Genomic DNA, 18,443 nt, shown 5'->3' with positions numbered 1-18,443 from the left:
TTTGGTGATTTTTCAAAAGAATGAGCACTTGCATGTTTAGAACGCTTGGAGAGTCGGCGGACGAAGAACTGAGCGTAACTTTGGCACGCGGTGTCCATTTTGGGCCCACAAGAACTTTTTGGAAATGTAGCGACAGTTTCGGATTGAACTCATCACCTCGTTGTGACGTATGAGGGATTTCGGCCATTTTTCGAAAGAATGAGCACTTGCATTTTTGGAACAAAAGTCTTTAGAGTTCTAAATTTTAAGTAAAAGATAAAAAGACAAAATTTCTACAAATATTTCTCATTCACCTTAACTTTTGCAAAAATGAAAAAAAAAAGAAGAAGATAAAACTAGAATATATTTTTGAATTTTGGTACATGTACATCAATAATTACATAAATGGTTATATAATGCACAAGTGGCATATTGGTTGAGGAAATTGTTTAATTTCACCAACCAATTACATAATGACATTTGCATATTATTTAGCCCCTGATTTAACATTTGATGCATAAGTAAAATAATAATATATTCTTTGTCTTTTAAATATTCTCTTTCTTCTTTCATTCTATGAATTTTAGAGTCACGATTACAAGTTAGTTTATTATTTTTTCTTCCACTTGTTATAATTTGTTCTCTCTCTCTCTCTTTTTTTTAATCGTTCACATCATTTTCTACGAAAAAGATAACATTGTGACTAAAAATTCTTATAATTTTTTTCTTTTTTTTATTTTTATTTAAAAGAACAAATTGTAATCAAATTTTATATTAAAAATTCTAATTTGTAATTATATATTATTTTAAATGAAAGTTTTCAAAAATCATATGAATCTTACAAATTAAGTCTATAAAAGTTTTAAAATAAAGATTTGTAGAAGTCTGCAAAAAACTTCTATTAATTTCATACATATTTATAAAAAATTTACAAAATTCAGAAAAGTCATAACCTAAAAAAAGTCCATAAAAATTTTTAAAAATCCAATACACCCTTTAGAAAATCTATACTTTGCAATTTTTCTCTAAAGCATAAAAAGAACTAAGAAGGATGAAGCTGTAATGAGCTGGTTTTAATTTAGTTTGATTTCATCACTACTAATGAAAGTGTTTGGTTCCATGCGTGTAAGATTTCTACTGTTACCTAGTTCGATTCCATTAGAATTGGACACTTTTCATTTTATACTAATTTTCAAAATGTTATTGAACACCAAAGGGTAGGGATGGTAATTCTGCTCATTGTCTTGGGCAACTCGTGGTTCGGTTCGAAAAAAGCCAGAGTCGGCACTGCTCGAGGCTCGGGCCAAGCCCTATTTTGGAGCAACGGGCCAGAAAGCTCTAGTCAAGCCTCGAATTTTTGGTCAAACTTTTGCTCGTCTCAACCCAAAAAAGCCCATTTTAATTTTACTCAAGCCGAGCCCAAGTCTCGAATTTCAGCCCATGAATCGACTCGATTCGATTCATTGACATTCTTACTTAAGGGCAAATTATACTAAACGTTTCCGACCTTTATTTTATATTCTGGACGAGAACCTATTGTAAATAAGCGCCATTCATCCAAATGGATGAAGTCTGCGTAATCCCCTGTTTCTCAACTGAGTTGAATTGTAGATTTAGATTTTAAAATGGCCAGAATTATCATTTTCTTATTTTTAACTAAAATATATAAAGTAAATGAAAATGAATTAATTAATATTAAAAAAAATTTTGTTATCTAGATGAGACATTCTTCTTGATTTTCGACACCAAATCTATTGCAAATCGTATCAAATCAAGGAGACTTCTCTCCCCTGATTTCCAATCTTGGTGGACAATGAACCAAGGGGGAGAAATCCCCCCTAGTTTTTGCAGATTTAGAATAGATTTATCTCCCTTCGATTTCGACAAAGGGAGAAGAAATCCCCTTGATCTTGTGGTGGTGTATATATCTATATGTGGTGCAGAGTGGTTGAGGGGTGTGGAGGGTAAGGGTGGCCATGAGTAAATTATGGCCCCAAACCAACCATCAAAGTTTTGTTGGTTTGGGTGAAATTTCAACTTGAAATTGTCCGAACATTAATTAGAAATCAACCGAGTCCGTTTGGATCGATTTGATGGATTTTAAGGGTAAAATACTCTTGAAATTCTTTCCTACTTTTATTTAAGAAAAAAAAAATACCAAATCGAGTTTGGAAGATAAAATGCCCACCCTAAATTGGGGGAGAAAGATGACAATTTCTTTTTCTTTTTTCAAAATTTTGTTTTCTTTATTACATTATAATTATGATTTATAGAATGATAATTTTGCCCCGTTTAGTATTTAAGGGACAAGCCACTTACATTGCATTGGATGAAATTCATTCATTTTTGGATGAATGTTACCTAATTCTAGAAGGTCAAGGACTCCATCGTATAGAAAAAAAGATGTCAACCAGAATGTATACATAGTAGTAGAACCGCTCTCATAAGAATTGTCCTAAAACTTGCGGTACAGGTGCTATAAGAAATATGTAAATTAAAAAAGGATCATGCTACACAAATATAAAGGTTGACACGTGAGATGATCGAATACTCACACCTCGAGGATAGGGCATTATTTTATTCATGCGGGGTCCACGCTTCATGTGAGGATCGATCACCAAAATTCGGGCACTTCGATATTTTCCAATAAAAAATGGGGGAAAAAAAACTGAAAACTAGTTACTACTTTTTGTAAAACTTCAGCTACTCAACTGTAATTTCCCAGAAAATGAACATTCGACTGGCCTTCTCTTCAACAGTATCCTCGCTACACCCCTCAGGAACCTCGCTCCAATCCTCCGTTACTCGGTCCATCCTACGCCCGGCACCCTTGCTCCTCCTCCCCCGTCGATTTCACTCTATTATAAGACGTGCAACTGATCCAAGCAATATTATTTCAAAAGTGCTCCAGAAGTCAGCCTGTAGAGACGACACTACACTCATTGCCTCAGCTTCATTTTCAACCATGGCTTCCTCTTTCCACCCTGAACAAGCTCGAGTCCCGCCTGCCCTCCAATCTCCCGATCCTCCAATCACCAAGGTAATTCACCTCCCTCAATTTTTGAATTTGATTTGTGCGCAATTGTGCTCTTAAGGGAACTTTCGTAGTATATTCTATTTGGGGTTTTTTCTCTTACGTGTAAATTTCAGTTGAACGTTGAGCTAATTTGGGACCTTCATTTGTCTTGGGGTAGTTTAAGATTGGATTGTGTCAATTAAAAGTGACTGCGGACAAGGAGAAGAACATTTTGCACGCACGAACAGCATTAGAGGAGGCTGCTGAAAAGGGAGCCAAGCTTGTAGTTTTGCCCGTGAGTTCATATAAACATCCATTGATTGATGTGTTTTGCCCGCGAGTTCATGTTTACGTCCATTGATTGATGTGTTTGTGTATGTGCATGTTTTAATTAGTCTGAAGTTGATTGATTAACTATTTTAATTTCGGAGTGATTAAGAATTGGCTATAAGTGGATCCTAGATTTCTACCTCCTATCAACCTTGTTTATGAAGTACTAAAAATTGATCCACAAGAAAAATGTCAAACTAAACTGAAACTTACATCTCGTCTCATTGCATTGAAATGAGTGATTGGAATTGGATTTCATCAACCATCAATTCAAATTTTGAACGACAATTTTATTTTTCTTCAAGTTCCTTATTCCAAGCTACCTCATGCAGAGCAAAGTTCTGTGAAGAAATGAAATAAACAAGTTAATTCTTTGTAAAAATAATAAAAAGTTACTTTTCCTTATTTTATATTTTCCCGGCTATTTTCTCTTACAATTCTCTCTTTACTATGTTAAAGTTGAAGTTGTGTTTGTATCTAAAAATGGGTGAATATAATCCAAATCCCCAACCAGAATCTATGGGATCATGTGCTTTCTTGTGTCAGCATATGCGGGATAGTCAATACTTGAAACTTTGAGACGAAGGTCGATGAGTAAATTCAGAACTCATTTTGAGTTTCACTGCATGTTGCACTGTCACATTTGCAGCTCAATTTGAGAGTGATGATAAAAAGATAACCAGACTTGATCAAAATGATAACTTTTTCCTCCATATACGATGCCTTTACTTATTATATCTCATCCAAAAGAACATCTTGTTTTGTATTGAGCAAATTATCCAACTTCTGTACTTATAAAATGTTCATGGTCAGAAAAACTTCGCCCCAATGTCTTTGTATGGAAGATGTGATCCCATTCATATTAGAAGGAAACATGTCATTCCCTTTGAGCAATAAATGTGACAATAATTATTTTCTTTTAGGAAATATGGAACAGTCCATATTCAAATGACAGCTTTCCAGTTTATGCTGAGGAGATTGATACTGGTTTTTATGCATCTCCATCGACGGCCATGCTGTCAGAAGTTGCCCGTCTCCTAAATATCACAATAGTCGGAGGCTCAATACCTGAAAGAAGTGGGGAGAAGTTGTATAATACCTGTTGTGTCTTTGGACCTGATGGAAAGTTGAAAGCTAAACACCGCAAGGTGATCTCCTGTGGAAACATTTCAAATAATCACACATTGGAATGCCGTAATCATATGATAATGTGTATGTTTTGTTTGTACAGAGCTATCAACAGTTTATGGTAGTGTGTTTATCTTTTTAACTATTTGTTCACCCTCATTCATCAATTAACTTAATAATTGAAGTTTGCTTGGTGGAGAGATAGAATGAATGATATTTTGCAGTCTCAGTTTGCAATCGTCTGAAACATGATGAATAATTTTCACTCAACAATACATTCTACTTTGTCAATTTCAATGAGAACCATCTCCTAAATGAAGCATGTATTAGCATTGCATATGTAGTAGGCTCCACATAACTGTCTTGTGTTGCTTTCTAGGCCTTACTTTGATAAAGGTGAAAGACTAATCCATTGATGTGTACATACTGTACTAGTGTAGAATCTTATGAAATTTTTTCATTTGTATGGACAAAAGACTGTATTCATCAGTATTGGTGTTAAAGAGTTTCTTTAACGGAAAAGAAAGGGAAAAAGAACTAAGGTCTATACTTCCTTCACAACATGTTCCAATATGCGCATGTTGTTGTGACAGATACACCTTTTTGATATTGACATTCCTGGGAAGATTACATTTAAGGAATCTAAGACACTTACTGCTGGAGAGTCTCCAACCATAGTGGACACAGGTACTTGTTATAGCTGTACCGAGTTAATCTCATTAAGCACTAATTTGTTTCTTTATATTCCAATGCCTGAATATGCCTTATGGCTTAAGATGTAAATTTTTTAGCCAATAACGAGCCATATTAACTGTTTCAAATTTTCATTTTATCCGTGATCAATGTAACTGTGATTATCAATGTTTTACTTTTTAACAGTATATTTTTTTACCAGCTAGAAATGATCAGTAATTTGGAGGATACTGCTATAATCTCGTGTCATTGCTTCACTCAATCCTCTTGGTTTGCATTTTATGTGGTTTTATGTTGGCACTGGCTGAAATTCCATTCCATCTCACTTCATCACCCAGCTATCCTCAAAGTACTCCACATAGCCTCTAGTCATGTTGATCTAAAAAGGAAGATAAATTGGAGAATGAATTTATCCACAAGGACCACAACCCATGAGTGAAATATGGTGCAAGCGTGTAAATGATGCATGAAATGAATAATTCTTTTTTTCCTTTTTCTTTTGGCCTTTACGAATTTATTGTTATATACCTGAGCTCAAATTAATAAAGTGTCAACTGACATCACATAATATTGGCCAGTACTTAATTGCCTTCTCTAGGCTAGTCTTTAAGTAATTTCTCTCTTTTGTCCTAGTGAAAGTTGAACTTCAATGCTGATTTCTCAGCTCCAACAGTCACTTAAGGTCAAGTCCCTACCTTGTCATTTAATGGCTCCTTCATTATCCATCTCCTGATGCTGTCCGTTCAACCTTGTATATGACCAAATGACCATTTTCCAAATTAATGAATGCTCATGACATACGATTATTTTATACGTGGTTGGTACTTAAAAATTGTTAAAAACACATAACTTTAACATCATAATTGTCAGACTCATTTCAATATATGAAAATATGATATATTGTAAGTAAGTTTGTCTTACCTCAGTTCCAGTTTACTGCAAGATATCAAACTATATCACATCAACCTGTCAATAAGCACACAGCATTTTATAGGTCACCTTAAGGCACATAAGTCAAATAGAAACATATTTGAAGAACTTATTCCAGCAACCTTTTTGGTCTGTTTCTTTCAATTTCAGCTTCTGGAATTTCTGAAAATTAAGATTTAACTGCCACGCGCCGCCGGAGCGGCTCGTGCTCCTCCCCGACCGACCTCCGGCATCAGAATCGCCTGCACTGTCCTTCGGTCAGGCGCGTCTGCCTGAATGGTGGCTGGATTTGGTGTGATCTGGGTTTGCATCCAAGATTGGTGTGGCTTTATATGTGGCGTGGGGCCGTATGGGTTAGGGTTTCTGTCCAACGCAATGTCGCCGGTCAGAGGAATGGTCGGAGGTGTATCGGCGGTGGGTCGCTGGTCATGGGTTTGGGTTTTGGGTTTGGATATTAGGGAGGTCATGGAAGAGAGCTTGAAACACTGTGCAACCAAAACTCAATTAATTATTCATAACTATATGTTAGTCATCATTACTAAAATATGATAATTTAGTCATTCATGAAATGTTCGAAATTCTAGTAACAATGTTGTCTGTCGATTGACAAATAAATAAAATTTGGGTATATTACAATCTCCTCTCCATGTAAAATTTCATCCTCGGAATTTACCTAAAAAGTTCTCAAATCGCGCATAGTTGATTTATTTTCCCGTGTGGCTTCTTCCGCTGCTTCCTTTTACCAATGGAATTGACTTATTTAGGAGTTGTTTGATTTCTCAATCCAAGATTTCATCCGGCTTTTCTTCATTGGTCTCTGGTTGCAATTCATATGGGATGTCTTTTGACACATGTGCAAGAATATATTTTTAATGTTAACAATAGCAATTGAGGTCCATTAACTCCTTATTTTAAAATCATCTTGATAGTAAACGAAATCTTACACTAGTGTTATATATATAAATAAAAAAGGGTAATACTAAAGATTAATTTATTTATAGAAAATGAGTCGTTGCAGTTGTGGTGCTTTGATAGTGGGCTGTGCTCATCTTATTCTAATCTTGTTATCTCATGCATAAATGCTTTATCACCCAGCTTCATCTAAAGAACTTGCACTAAAGGTGGCTGACCTAAAATGGGTTTTGCCACTCTGCATCTCCTTTTTTCGAACTTCAAGGACTCAAAGGAATTTTTTTTTGGGGGGGGGGGGGGTAGCATTTTCGGGTTCTACAATCTGAAATGGAAAAATATAGCTTCTTGTAGAACTTCACATCTTGCCAGCGATTCTGATTTCAGATTTGTTGCATTACATAGTAACTCAAAGTTATGCCACTAACTGGCATGCTATTCAGAAGAATGTATTAGCATTTTGGCATATATTTATTATTTATCAACTTTATGATTCCTTGTAATTTAATATGCATGTATGGTCTACAATACATCATGGGCTGCAGAAACTATTGTTTCTTACTCCATACTTTCTCTCTATTACATCCATAAACTTCACGTTCCATATTCTTTTCATCGAGTTCTGGGGAAATTTTTAATTTTTCCACTACGGCAACTGTTGGGGATTTCTGACAGTGTTTGTTCTAAAATACTGATTATAAATGCTTAATTATCTTTAGGAGAAAAGAAAATGACGCCCATGAGCTGCTTATGTTATTGTCTATTTACAAGATGTTGGCTGCTGAGATTTTTGCGCTACTTTTAGATGCTTATTTAGTAAACAACTTTGGAACCATACCTGATTTGTCCATAGACAATATCTTGATGAAAGATGATAAATTTATGTAACAAGTTATGGTAAACTGTAATAAAATCTAAAGTGATGATTAAGGCACGATGAAAGAGGTGTGGAAGTTCTATACGGTGAACTTAAATTTTTCTAAAATTGTCTGGCTACTTAATACACACCATGTATGTTAGACCTTCATTTCTAAAAATTTTCTCCCCTACTTGAAAGGTCTGAAACTTCTATTATAAATCAATGAGCAATGGAACTTGAGTAAATCCTTGTATAAGTCCTTCAAATACTCTTTTCTTCAGTAAGGTGGTACTATAGACCCCTGTTGTAGAGAAAACTGCAAATCAAGGCCTATATGAATCTTATTTTTAACCCTATCTTTCCTCCCTTGGGACAATGTTGAAACCTTCTTATGTAAATTTTAAAAATTTCTAATTAGCTATACTTTCATCACTGTGCAACATTTAAACGACTCAACGGGACTGAGTAAATCTTGTTTAGTGACTATGCCCATAATGATGTAAATAGCTACATCGGACAAGGAAGAATTAAAACTGATGTGGCAAATACTAGGAATGTGATGTAGGTGATAGCGCACTAAAAAAAAAAAAAATAATAAAATAAAATAATAATAAATAAAAGTAATAATAATAATAAAATTAAAAGGACAATGAAATTCTACAGATAGAACATTGATTTAACCTGGCAGTGTATTTTCCTTGGAGTGCCTAGTACATCATTGTGTTACGTATGTATTAACCAACAAAACCTTTATCTTCACATCTTTCTCTAACACTGAATTCAATGTCTGCAGAAATTGGCCGGATTGGTATAGGTATCTGCTATGACATCAGATTTCAGGAACTGGCAACGCTCTATGCAGCTAGAGGTTTGTTTGCATATTAGAGTTTATTATTTCAACTTTTTGTCCTTAAAGATATCATCTGAATTGCTTATAGCAACTGCTTGGTCTTTACATGGCAACCAATTAAAGCATTGTGGAAAATCATTTTTGGCTTTTGTCAGAGCGTACAATCCCTATTTTCCATTTATTACGTCCATGAGAAACTCCTGTTATTCAATATCTTCTGCTGTTATCTATCAATTAGAATTAGTATAAACATCTTTCTGAAAAATGGATGAGATGATATTAATTGGACAAAAAGAGATGTTAATCACTGCAGATAAAGGTTTTAATCCCTGGTGTGTATGGAACTTTCTGGAAGTCTCTTGTTTTCTTCTGATATCTTCTGCATGGTAACTCAATTATATCCTCTTCATGTTTCTGATAAAGTAAACTCTCTCTCTCAGACATGATAGACCACTTCTTGGAATGCAAGCACCCTCTATCACTATCTCCAATGCTACCACCCCTCCCCTTCCCAATCCAAGATTGAAACCATGCACTTGATTTCTTGTAGTTTTCTTGTCCTAGTAGTTGATTCAGTGTTACTGTCTACTTAGTGATGGTAATATTTCGTTTTAGGTGCTCACTTGCTCTGCTATCCTGGGGCATTCAACATGACTACTGGACCATTGCACTGGGAGTTACTGCAAAGGGCAAGGTAATAATGCTGTAGTGGTGAATACTTTGTAGTGTTCTTACAATTCTGCCTACAGGGTTGATGAGCCCTTTGCTTTGTTTTCTACATCAGGGATTCTCCTGATCAGAGGACATGTTATTAGCTTTGTCAAGTTCTTAATAAGTTGGGTAAGGTTCCAGTTCAGATTGTCTGACAGTGAACTAAATTGGATATTGACAACACAAGTTTGCTTGGCTGGTGACCCGATTTATTACATCCAAGCAACGGGCTTGATACTCAAGAAGTACAATTTATAAACTAGACAGAAAACTCAGTCCTAACCTCACCAAATAAAATAAGAATCTGCCTGCAGTTCACTAACTTATTTGAAATTAATTCTCGAATGTGTACATAAATCATGTAATTTTGTTTCCATCCTTCGTCCAAAGATAATTATGAAACTTCTCGTATGCTTGTGTCTGGGACTCCCTAAACATCGTCTTGGTTTTCTGTCTAGCTGACTTGTACTTCTCAAAGCCTCCACAATTAAGTGCTTCCTGACCCTTGGGGGTTCTATACATGTGCTTCGGTGTAAGAATATTCTTATATATGTATGAGACTAAAAGCTGCTTTTTGGGGAAGTGTTTATACATGGTTTAAATTATGAATAGATAGAGCTGACTAGTGGATATGTGGGTACTACTTGTGAGTCATTCGAAATGTGTGGATAAAAATTGACTTATTTTATGAACATGAGCCAAACATAGGCTAAGACATAAATATATGTTTTTACATCAATACTTTCCAGATTGTAGAGTCCTTTTCTATTTCTAGTACATATTGATACCCTGATCAAAGGAGATCTTATTGGCTGTTTTGAGTGTTTATTGGGTGAAGGTTGCTTTGATGATAAGTTGGGTTGTCTGACAATGAATTATGTTGGATTTGGGTCAATGGAAGATTGTCGGCTCAGCTTGTTGTGAGCTAAACACTTGACGCATAAATGTCCTATTTGATAAATTAGACAGAACCCAAACCCTCTAACCCACCAATCAAAATTAAAACTTGCATTCAGTCTATTAACTTGTCTGAAATGGGGTGTCCTCAAAAGTTTCTCATCTGCCCTTATATTGACCCTAGAGAGCTCAGACCTAGTGCCTATGGCCATTGCAATCTAGTTTGGTTGAGTTGCTTTTTTGGAGAGAAGTGAGTGAATCTGTACATATAGCCTGCAGCATCACTTGATCTAATTTTGTCATCATTTTCTGTTTCTCATTTTATCGTCTATCATCTGATGCCCTTCATTCTTCGATGCAGGGCTGTGGACAATCAGGTATCTCTAAAAACACCTATTGATTCATCTCCCTTCTTATTAATTGATGTCTAAATTTGCTTCTCATCTGTTGCTGTCAGTTGATTACTTAAGAAAATCATTGTCCAACTGATTTCTTGGATGGAATAATAATGAATCCTCTTGTCCTTTTTTTTCCGTGGTTGGCATGTCTAGAATTACATTCAGCTTTCAAATGGTTAGACCCATAAAAACCTAATTTTGCAGCCTTGTTTTAGTGTGCGTCTTTTTTGCCTGGAGCTCAAGTGATTGGAACTTCCAAATATTTTTGACTATATATTGTTAAGAGGAAGATGAGGAAACATTTTACTCTTTATCTACTTAGTTCCTAGTCTGTTAGTTCAACATTCTCATGACTCGCTGTATTTTTGTGATCTGCTCTTTTCTACGATATTATGCTCATTATCCTTGTAAAATGAAATTTAAATTAGACTGAACATTTTAAACGGTACCATCAATCTTGAGTTGAATAATTTTATGCTCATCTACGTGAAATTTATTCTTGTATAATTTTAAATTGTTTCATCTTTACAATTGATTTGACAGTTATATGTAGCAACTTGTTCACCTGCTCGAGATGTTGGTGCTGGATATGTGGCTTGGGGTCATTCTACACTTGTTGGACCTGTAAGTTAATTCATTTATTGCATGTTTGGCACAGTATTAAACTGGATTGAACTATACATTCACCCTACTAAACAAAACATTAAAGAACAAAAAGGAGAGGCAAGGGGGCTGGGACATTAAAGATAGGAAGATAAAATAACTAAAAGGCCTTATTCCCTATAAATTCCTGGTCAGCTGCATGAATTATTCTATGCCATTCTGCTCTGTTCATTGTTAGATCTGCTAGAGATCTAAAGCATAATAAGATAAATGTGACAACATGAGCAGAATTTAGAAATATAATAGATGCATGCAAAACCAGTTATCTGGAGTATTTAATGATTGGCTATTTAATGGGGCTCTCTTTTGAGGTAAAGATAGCATTATTATAAATTGATACTGTCATGAATATATGATGAAATAAAGATGGCTACACAGTTCGCGAAGAAAAAAAACAGCAAAAAAGCAAAATTTTGGGCTGCTTTATTCCTTATGGTCATTTTTTTTGTCAGTTTGGAGAAGTACTCGCCACCACTGAACACGATGAGGCAATTATCATATCAGATATTGACTATTCACAAATTGAGCTCAGGAGGTGAATCACTTTAAAGAACCATATGTTATGTATATATTTGCAAATAGTACACCATTTAAACCTCTGTCAGTTTGTTGTTTTCTCACAATTTATATCTCATTCTCAAAATGATTTTGTATGTTCAGAACAAATCTCCCACTAGAGAAGCAAAGACGAGGCGATCTCTACCAGTTGGTAGATGTTCAGAGATTGAATTCTCATTGAACGAATCGAAGAGAACTTGAAGAATTCGATTAGATGTTAAGCATCAAGCTGTAACAATTTAAGTCGTGGATGTCTTGATATTCTACGGTAGACCTTATTTATGTCTGATGGTGTTCTATTCTCCGTCAGTGACGGACAGCTAGTCTCTTGTACTATTTAGCACTCGTTTGGTGTGGATTAAAATAAGATTTTTAGTAAATTTTAATAAAAGTTGATAAAATGCGTTGTTGAAACGTTGTGAAACCCATGAATATGTGGTTAAAATTGATTGTTGATTTTGATTTAAATTAAAACTTAATCACTACCAAATATGAGTTTAATCTCTTTCAGATAGGGGATTTTAAATAATGTTTTATGTGTTTGTCAATGGTCTTTTTCCAGACGAATGGTTTGCATGTCAATAGCCACCATTCCATGGCATTCAAATTTTAGGAAGCTTTTAAGGGATACCCCCAAGAAATAGACCTAAAGCTAGGTGTCCCAGCTGATAAAGGGGGATGCTTTAACAGTTAACACACACTTACAGGCACATTTACGTACAAGCAAGTGTATGTCTATGCATGTACCTAGGAGCAGATGGTACGAAGGACAGTGCATAAAGTCCCAAGCTACAGACGAAAATACAATAATTTGCTGTCAGAATGAAAATATTTTCAAATGCTGGCTTTTGTCCACAGAACAGCTCTCGTTGTGAAGAATGAAACATTATTGGGTTTGTCACCCGACCGGACCCTACTCTGCTTCAATCTCACCTAGGACATTTTTTCTTTTTCTTTTTCTTTTTCTTTTTAAGGATAATAGTAATATCTTGATTAATTGACATCGCCATCGAACCGTGTAAAAAATAAAACGAGGAATACACTTCGATCGACTGAACTCTTGAACTAGAAGAGCAAATGATACAAGCTTATGGACCACTTAGCCTGTTTGATGGTCATTATTATTATTATTATTATTAATTTTTTTTTTATGACCGTGAGTGTTCGGACCAATTTATGCGCATCTCGCCTAATTCTACGGGATCCTGAAATTTACAGTCAGGTACTCACCTAAATGGCTCTAAGGGGACTCGAATTGGTGACCATTTGGGGGGCAAATCCAACACCTAACCATTGAGCTACCCCTCAGGGTTGTTTGATGGTCATTATTTTGAAAAAAAATAATATTTTAAATAGTGATTTTTTGAAAAATGTGTGGTTAAAAAGTAGGAGAAATTTTAAATTTACATACAAAATATTTTATTATGTGTACATTTCATTGAAAATGAGTATAATAATTAAAGAAATTTGTTTTAAACGAAAACAAATATGGATTTATTAACATTTCATAATGTGAAACTGAAAGCCAAGCTACCGAGCACAGAGGAGGTCGTCCTAATGCGCAGTCGCTTCGATATTCTCGATGAGAAGACAGCCAATCATATTTCGTATCATTTCAGGATCATTCTACAATTATAAATTTTTAGAGTTTGCTATTTGTACATTCGGGGTTGACACCCCGAATGACACTCCCCTCACAAGAGGGAGGGTCCACAATTATTTTCTTACGTGTGGACCCTCCTCTCTTGTGAGAGGAATGTCATCCGAGATGTCAACCCCGGATGTACAAATAGCTTTATTGTAAATTTTTATAGGTTTTTAAACCCTCGTTACCTCGTTTCACTTCCATTTTTAATGAGATTTTGGAAATAATGTATTTTGAAATAGTAATTTTTCAAGAACATGCGGTTAAAAAATAAGGATTTTTTTTATTTACGTGTAATAGTATTTTATTAAATAATGTGTCGTTGAAAAGAAGCAAGAGAAAAATGTATTAAAATTTTGATGAGGGCAAACAATGGCTAAGACTTTGTTTGACATCTATTAATTTATTTTATGGTTTGTTTTATGATCATTTTCAATTACACATTCATACAATAAAATATTCTACATGTATACAAAAATATTTTTTTACTTTTTAATCACATATTCTTGTAAAAATACTATTCAAAACTTTTTTTTCCCAATCAACGAGAATCAAATAGGCTCTAAATATAAAAAAGAAAACGAAATTTGTATTTCGGGTAATTAGCAAAATGTCTTTATCTTTCATGTTATTGTATAAAAGGTCGTTATCTTTCATTTTTTAACATTTTGCCCCATATTTTCACTTTTTATTGCGAAAAATGTCATTTTTATCCAATTTTTCAATAAAAAATGTAAAATAACAAATATGCCCATCCTATTTAAATAAATAAATAAATAATTTCAATTATACTGTCAAAATTTTTTAAAAACTGCAAATGAGTCCAAATTAATTATTAAAATGATAATTAGCACAAAACATTTCAACCTTTCAATATTATTGTACAAAATATCCATACCTTTCTTTTTCTTTTTTTTTTCTTTTTTGCATTTTCACCCTTATTTTACATTACATTGCGAAAATCATCATTTTCATCCATTTTGTCAATTAGAGTTACAAAATGACGAATATAGCCTCATATTTAAATAAAAAAAAAAAAGAAAAACAATGAAAAGAAAAATAAAGAACAAATTGTAACCATTCTCCCAAAATTTTCAAAAAAGTATTAAAAAAAGAAAATGACTTTATTTTTTTTTCAAAGAGAAAATATGAGAGAATAGTGGTTCATAAATTAAGCATTTGTTTGGTATAGATTAAAATCGGTAAAATCTCAAATTAACATTAATAATTAATTTTAACCATGCATTTTATGTGATTTACAACATTTCATCAACTTTTATTAAAATCAAATAAAAATATAATTTGAATATGCAACAAAGAAGGCCTAAGTGCCTGCATATTAGTGCTAAAATTGATGGGGAAATTTATTTTTCTATGAAGCTCAAGTAAGTTATTTAGTCCTTGCTTTGTGTAACTTAAAAAGCTAATAAAAATTTAAGTCAAAGTTAATAATTAATTTTAATCATACATTCCTTAGAACTCATATATTTTGACTTTTATCAGATTTTCAATCATATATTTCATGAATTTTTTAATTAAAATTACCTAAAATCTGATTTTAGTTACACTAAACAAGGGCTTGACGTAGAAATGTTCGAGTCGGAAAAAAAGGTGAATAGTTTCATACATGAAATATAAAAACATTCTAGTATATATATATATATATATAGGGTCTTTTCCAGTTTCCATAGTTGGTAATTGAAGTTTTTAGGATTCACATGAACATTACCCCTCCAGGTAATAGATTGTTACGTCCGAGCAACATATGCCTTGTTCGAGTGTAAGTCGACTTCATGCACGTTTCTACCGAGGTAAGCATCTAGTGTTGGTTCCAAGCTTTTCTTTCAAATCTCAAGTTATCGAGCATTTTCACTGTAATGGTTGGAATGAGCTTTGGCTTCTTGTGCACAAACTTTAGTTGGCTCAAGCCGAGGCTTTTCAAATTAGCATTGCTTGATAACAAATTGTGTCCACGACATAAATATTACCATTTCAACTTGATTTAAGCTAATAGTTCAAGTTAGAGCTCGAAGCACCTTAACTTCAATTAATCAAGTATTTCAATGTCAACGATTGGTCACCTTGCCATGTTAAGTAATTGGTAGTTTCACACCGTGCCGTATGAAATACATTCTACCTCAAGAAATTGTCAACTTTGGATGTGACTCTTCTAGCTTTCTTTGTAAATGAAGTCGAAAAGAACTTATTCTGTTATAGTTGTCGATCCAACCCATAAAAAAGAGGGTGCACCATTTTTTGTGTCGATTCTAAAATCCCAATCATATTATAACAGTGATGATAATAATCCATATTTTCGTCAACAAAGTCAATCCACATTAATAAAATATCGGTGATGGTTCGTTTTGTTACGTCAAATCGAAATTTTTTCATCAAGTCATGTTAAATGAGGTACATCGGTGAGTACATGTTCTAACTATCCTTCGCTCATAGTAGGACATGATGCGAAGTCAATTACTTGTATCTTTTCATTTTCTTGGCTAATTCATGTATCATATTCTCATAATTAAAGACCCCAATGAGGTGCCTAGAAAGTGATGTATCAACATTAATCACATATTGGGTCTCTATGTGTTGCGATATAAACATGTACGAAAGGGGAAACATGTGATCTTGACAAAAATAATAGAGACAAATACCTGGCAAACCATGCTTCTTAAGTGGCCTTTGTGGAGATGTTGGATTAATTAATTCAAGATAAAGCAATTGGTGTCCTTTTTAATTAATGATGATGGTACTTCACAATTGCTAAGGTTCAACTTATAAACTGGATGATTGAGTCATCTTGTACTAAAAATAATTGAAAATTCGTGGTTCTTGATTATATTCCAAGATGACACAACTTGCTATATTCCTTCGAAATTGTTTTATGGATGTTTATCAATACCTTCATTTCAAAAAGTCAGTCCGATTAAAAACTTGGTATGTTTGGTTAACTTCAATTAACGTTTGTCATACATTTTGTCACTGTGGACTTTGGAGAGAGGACTCTCTGAAGACTTCTTAAATTGATGCTAATCTAGGTAGATGATTTCGAAGATGCAACAAGAATAACATGATTGTCAACGCGAGATAAAATTTATAGTTGGACGATTAACATGGATCAAATTAAATTTTGATGACCAACTTGAAATAAATCTTTTAAGTTGAATGATTAATTTGGAAAAAAAAGTTATAACTAATGACCAAACTAAAATTGACGTGTGTTTGCGACCAAATGAATTTTTTTAACCCAGTTAGTTTTGAATATGGATGAAAAAATTTTCGTTCCCGCTGCAAGGGGATGAATACAGTTCGATTTGGATGGTTCGAGACAAATTTTAAAATCAAACCATTTAAAGTAGTTTGGAATTTTTCCAAACCAGACCAAACCAATTTGAACCAATTTTTTTTGGTTTGGTTCGATTTAAAACCACGGTTTAACAACGAAAAAATTAATATATATCAAATAAGTTAAATCGTAAATATTAGTCTAAAATTTCACGTTAAAACATAAGTTGTATTATTAAAAAATTACAAATCAAAATTATATAATTATAATCATTATAATGCAACAACATGATATAAATATTTTAAACTCTTAATCAATACTAATGACATCCATTTACAATTGTAATACATGATTCATTCTCTTCATAAATATAAAACTAGTACACGAATTTATTGATTATAGTTAACTGATATAAAATAACTAATAAAAGAAAATAAATAAAAGAATAAAATACAATAATACCTAGTTACTGTGACTTTTTGTGAATCATTCAATGCTTCTACTCCATCCAAATATTAGCGAATAACTTTAAGGGAGCCCGATAAATATTAAAATGAAACAACATAATTACCGATAAAAACATAGAAAAAGATTACCAAAAAATAAAAGAATTTGGATAATCTGACTTGAATTTAGGCAAAATTTAAGAAAATTATTAGTAGAATGAAATGAAATGTGCAAGTTTGAATTAAAATCTAGATTTAATTGTATTCTCAATTGTAATGGAGAGTCGATGAATATGGTTTAGCAGCAATTATTCAAGACTTTACCCAATTTAATGATTTTATATTCATAGTTGTGTTGACAAATAGGGTATTTGGATATGATTTAATTAATTAATTGAAATGTAAAATTGTTGAATTGAGTTCAATTAAATTATATCTAATATGGATGTATCTTTTCAACTGAAATGTGCTAAATTTTAATTGAGTTAAATAAAATTTAGACTAATTTATTTTCAAAATTTTTTTGGTAAACGGTTTGACTATTTGAAACAATTTGCAAATATTGAAACCTAAACCAAACCCTTCGAAGTGGTTTAGTTCAATTCAAAACCTAAACGTTGAAGGATCCACATGGAACCAAACCAACGATTTCTGAAAAACGGTTTAGGATCGACTTTGTGGTTTGGCGGTTTCATTGTTCAGACCTACGGTGAAAGAGCGAGGATAGAAAACATGCTCCTATGTCCTAACCTAATTCTCTGAACTAGCCTCGAGTATTATTATTTTGTTTTATTTTAATTTAAAGCATATTTAAAAAATAATAAATAATATTAAAAATACATAACTAATTAAATGAAGTTGGTATATGGAAATGTTTTAGGAGACAATCTATACGTACATGAAAATTCCACAGAAACAGTACAAGAATTCGAAACAAATGTAGTTGCTGAGTAAAAAGAAAAAGTATAAACAGTAAATGAAAAAAAAAAAAAAGAACTGCCACATCATCATTTTTTAAAATCATGTAGCTAACCTGTGAAAATTTCCTGTACGTTTGGCATAAATCAATCTTTTAACCCCCATCCCATCCTACCACTTCTCTATCCCGATTCTCGAAATTCCTCGACTAAGGGCATGATAAT

General features: G+C 33.3%; 1 protein-coding gene across 2 annotated transcripts; it reads left to right on the top strand.

Annotated features, from left to right (window-relative positions):
• Positions 1-2,673: 2,673 nt before the first annotated feature.
• Positions 2,674-12,347, top strand: LOC111373553 (omega-amidase, chloroplastic). Of its 2 annotated transcripts, XM_022996100.1 has the most exons (10): positions 2,674-3,019; positions 3,174-3,290; positions 4,249-4,473; positions 5,047-5,140; positions 8,638-8,712; positions 9,310-9,388; positions 10,664-10,679; positions 11,244-11,324; positions 11,816-11,898; positions 12,024-12,347. In XM_022996100.1, the coding sequence occupies exons 1-10, from the start codon at positions 2,708-2,710 to the stop codon at positions 12,100-12,102; spliced, it is 1,161 nt and encodes a 386-aa protein (XP_022851868.1). In that variant the 5' UTR covers positions 2,674-2,707; the 3' UTR covers positions 12,103-12,347. The 2 variants fall into 2 exon arrangements, with proteins under 2 accessions (XP_022851868.1, XP_022851869.1); XM_022996101.1 differs by lacking the exon at positions 3,174-3,290 and having other exon boundaries at positions 2,692-3,019.
• The last annotated feature ends 6,096 nt before the right edge of the window (positions 12,348-18,443 follow it).

This window comes from Olea europaea, unplaced genomic scaffold, assembly GCF_002742605.1.
Source record: "Olea europaea var. sylvestris unplaced genomic scaffold, O_europaea_v1 scaffold1142, whole genome shotgun sequence".
In the NCBI taxonomy this organism is placed as follows: domain Eukaryota; kingdom Viridiplantae; phylum Streptophyta; class Magnoliopsida; order Lamiales; family Oleaceae; genus Olea; species Olea europaea.
This window is presented reverse-complemented; position numbering and strand designations above follow the sequence as displayed.

Bases quoted from the DNA above. Each gene is read 5' to 3' on its own strand.
- LOC111373553 (XM_022996100.1), top strand. From the start codon at position 2,708: ATGAACATTCGACTGGCCTTCTCTTCAACAGTATCCTCGCTACACCCC. The intron at 4,474-5,046 runs GTGATCTCCTGT...TTGTTGTGACAG, and splicing joins TGAAAGCTAAACACCGCAAG to ATACACCTTTTTGATATTGA. The intron at 8,713-9,309 runs GTTTGTTTGCAT...ATTTCGTTTTAG, and splicing joins AACGCTCTATGCAGCTAGAG to GTGCTCACTTGCTCTGCTAT.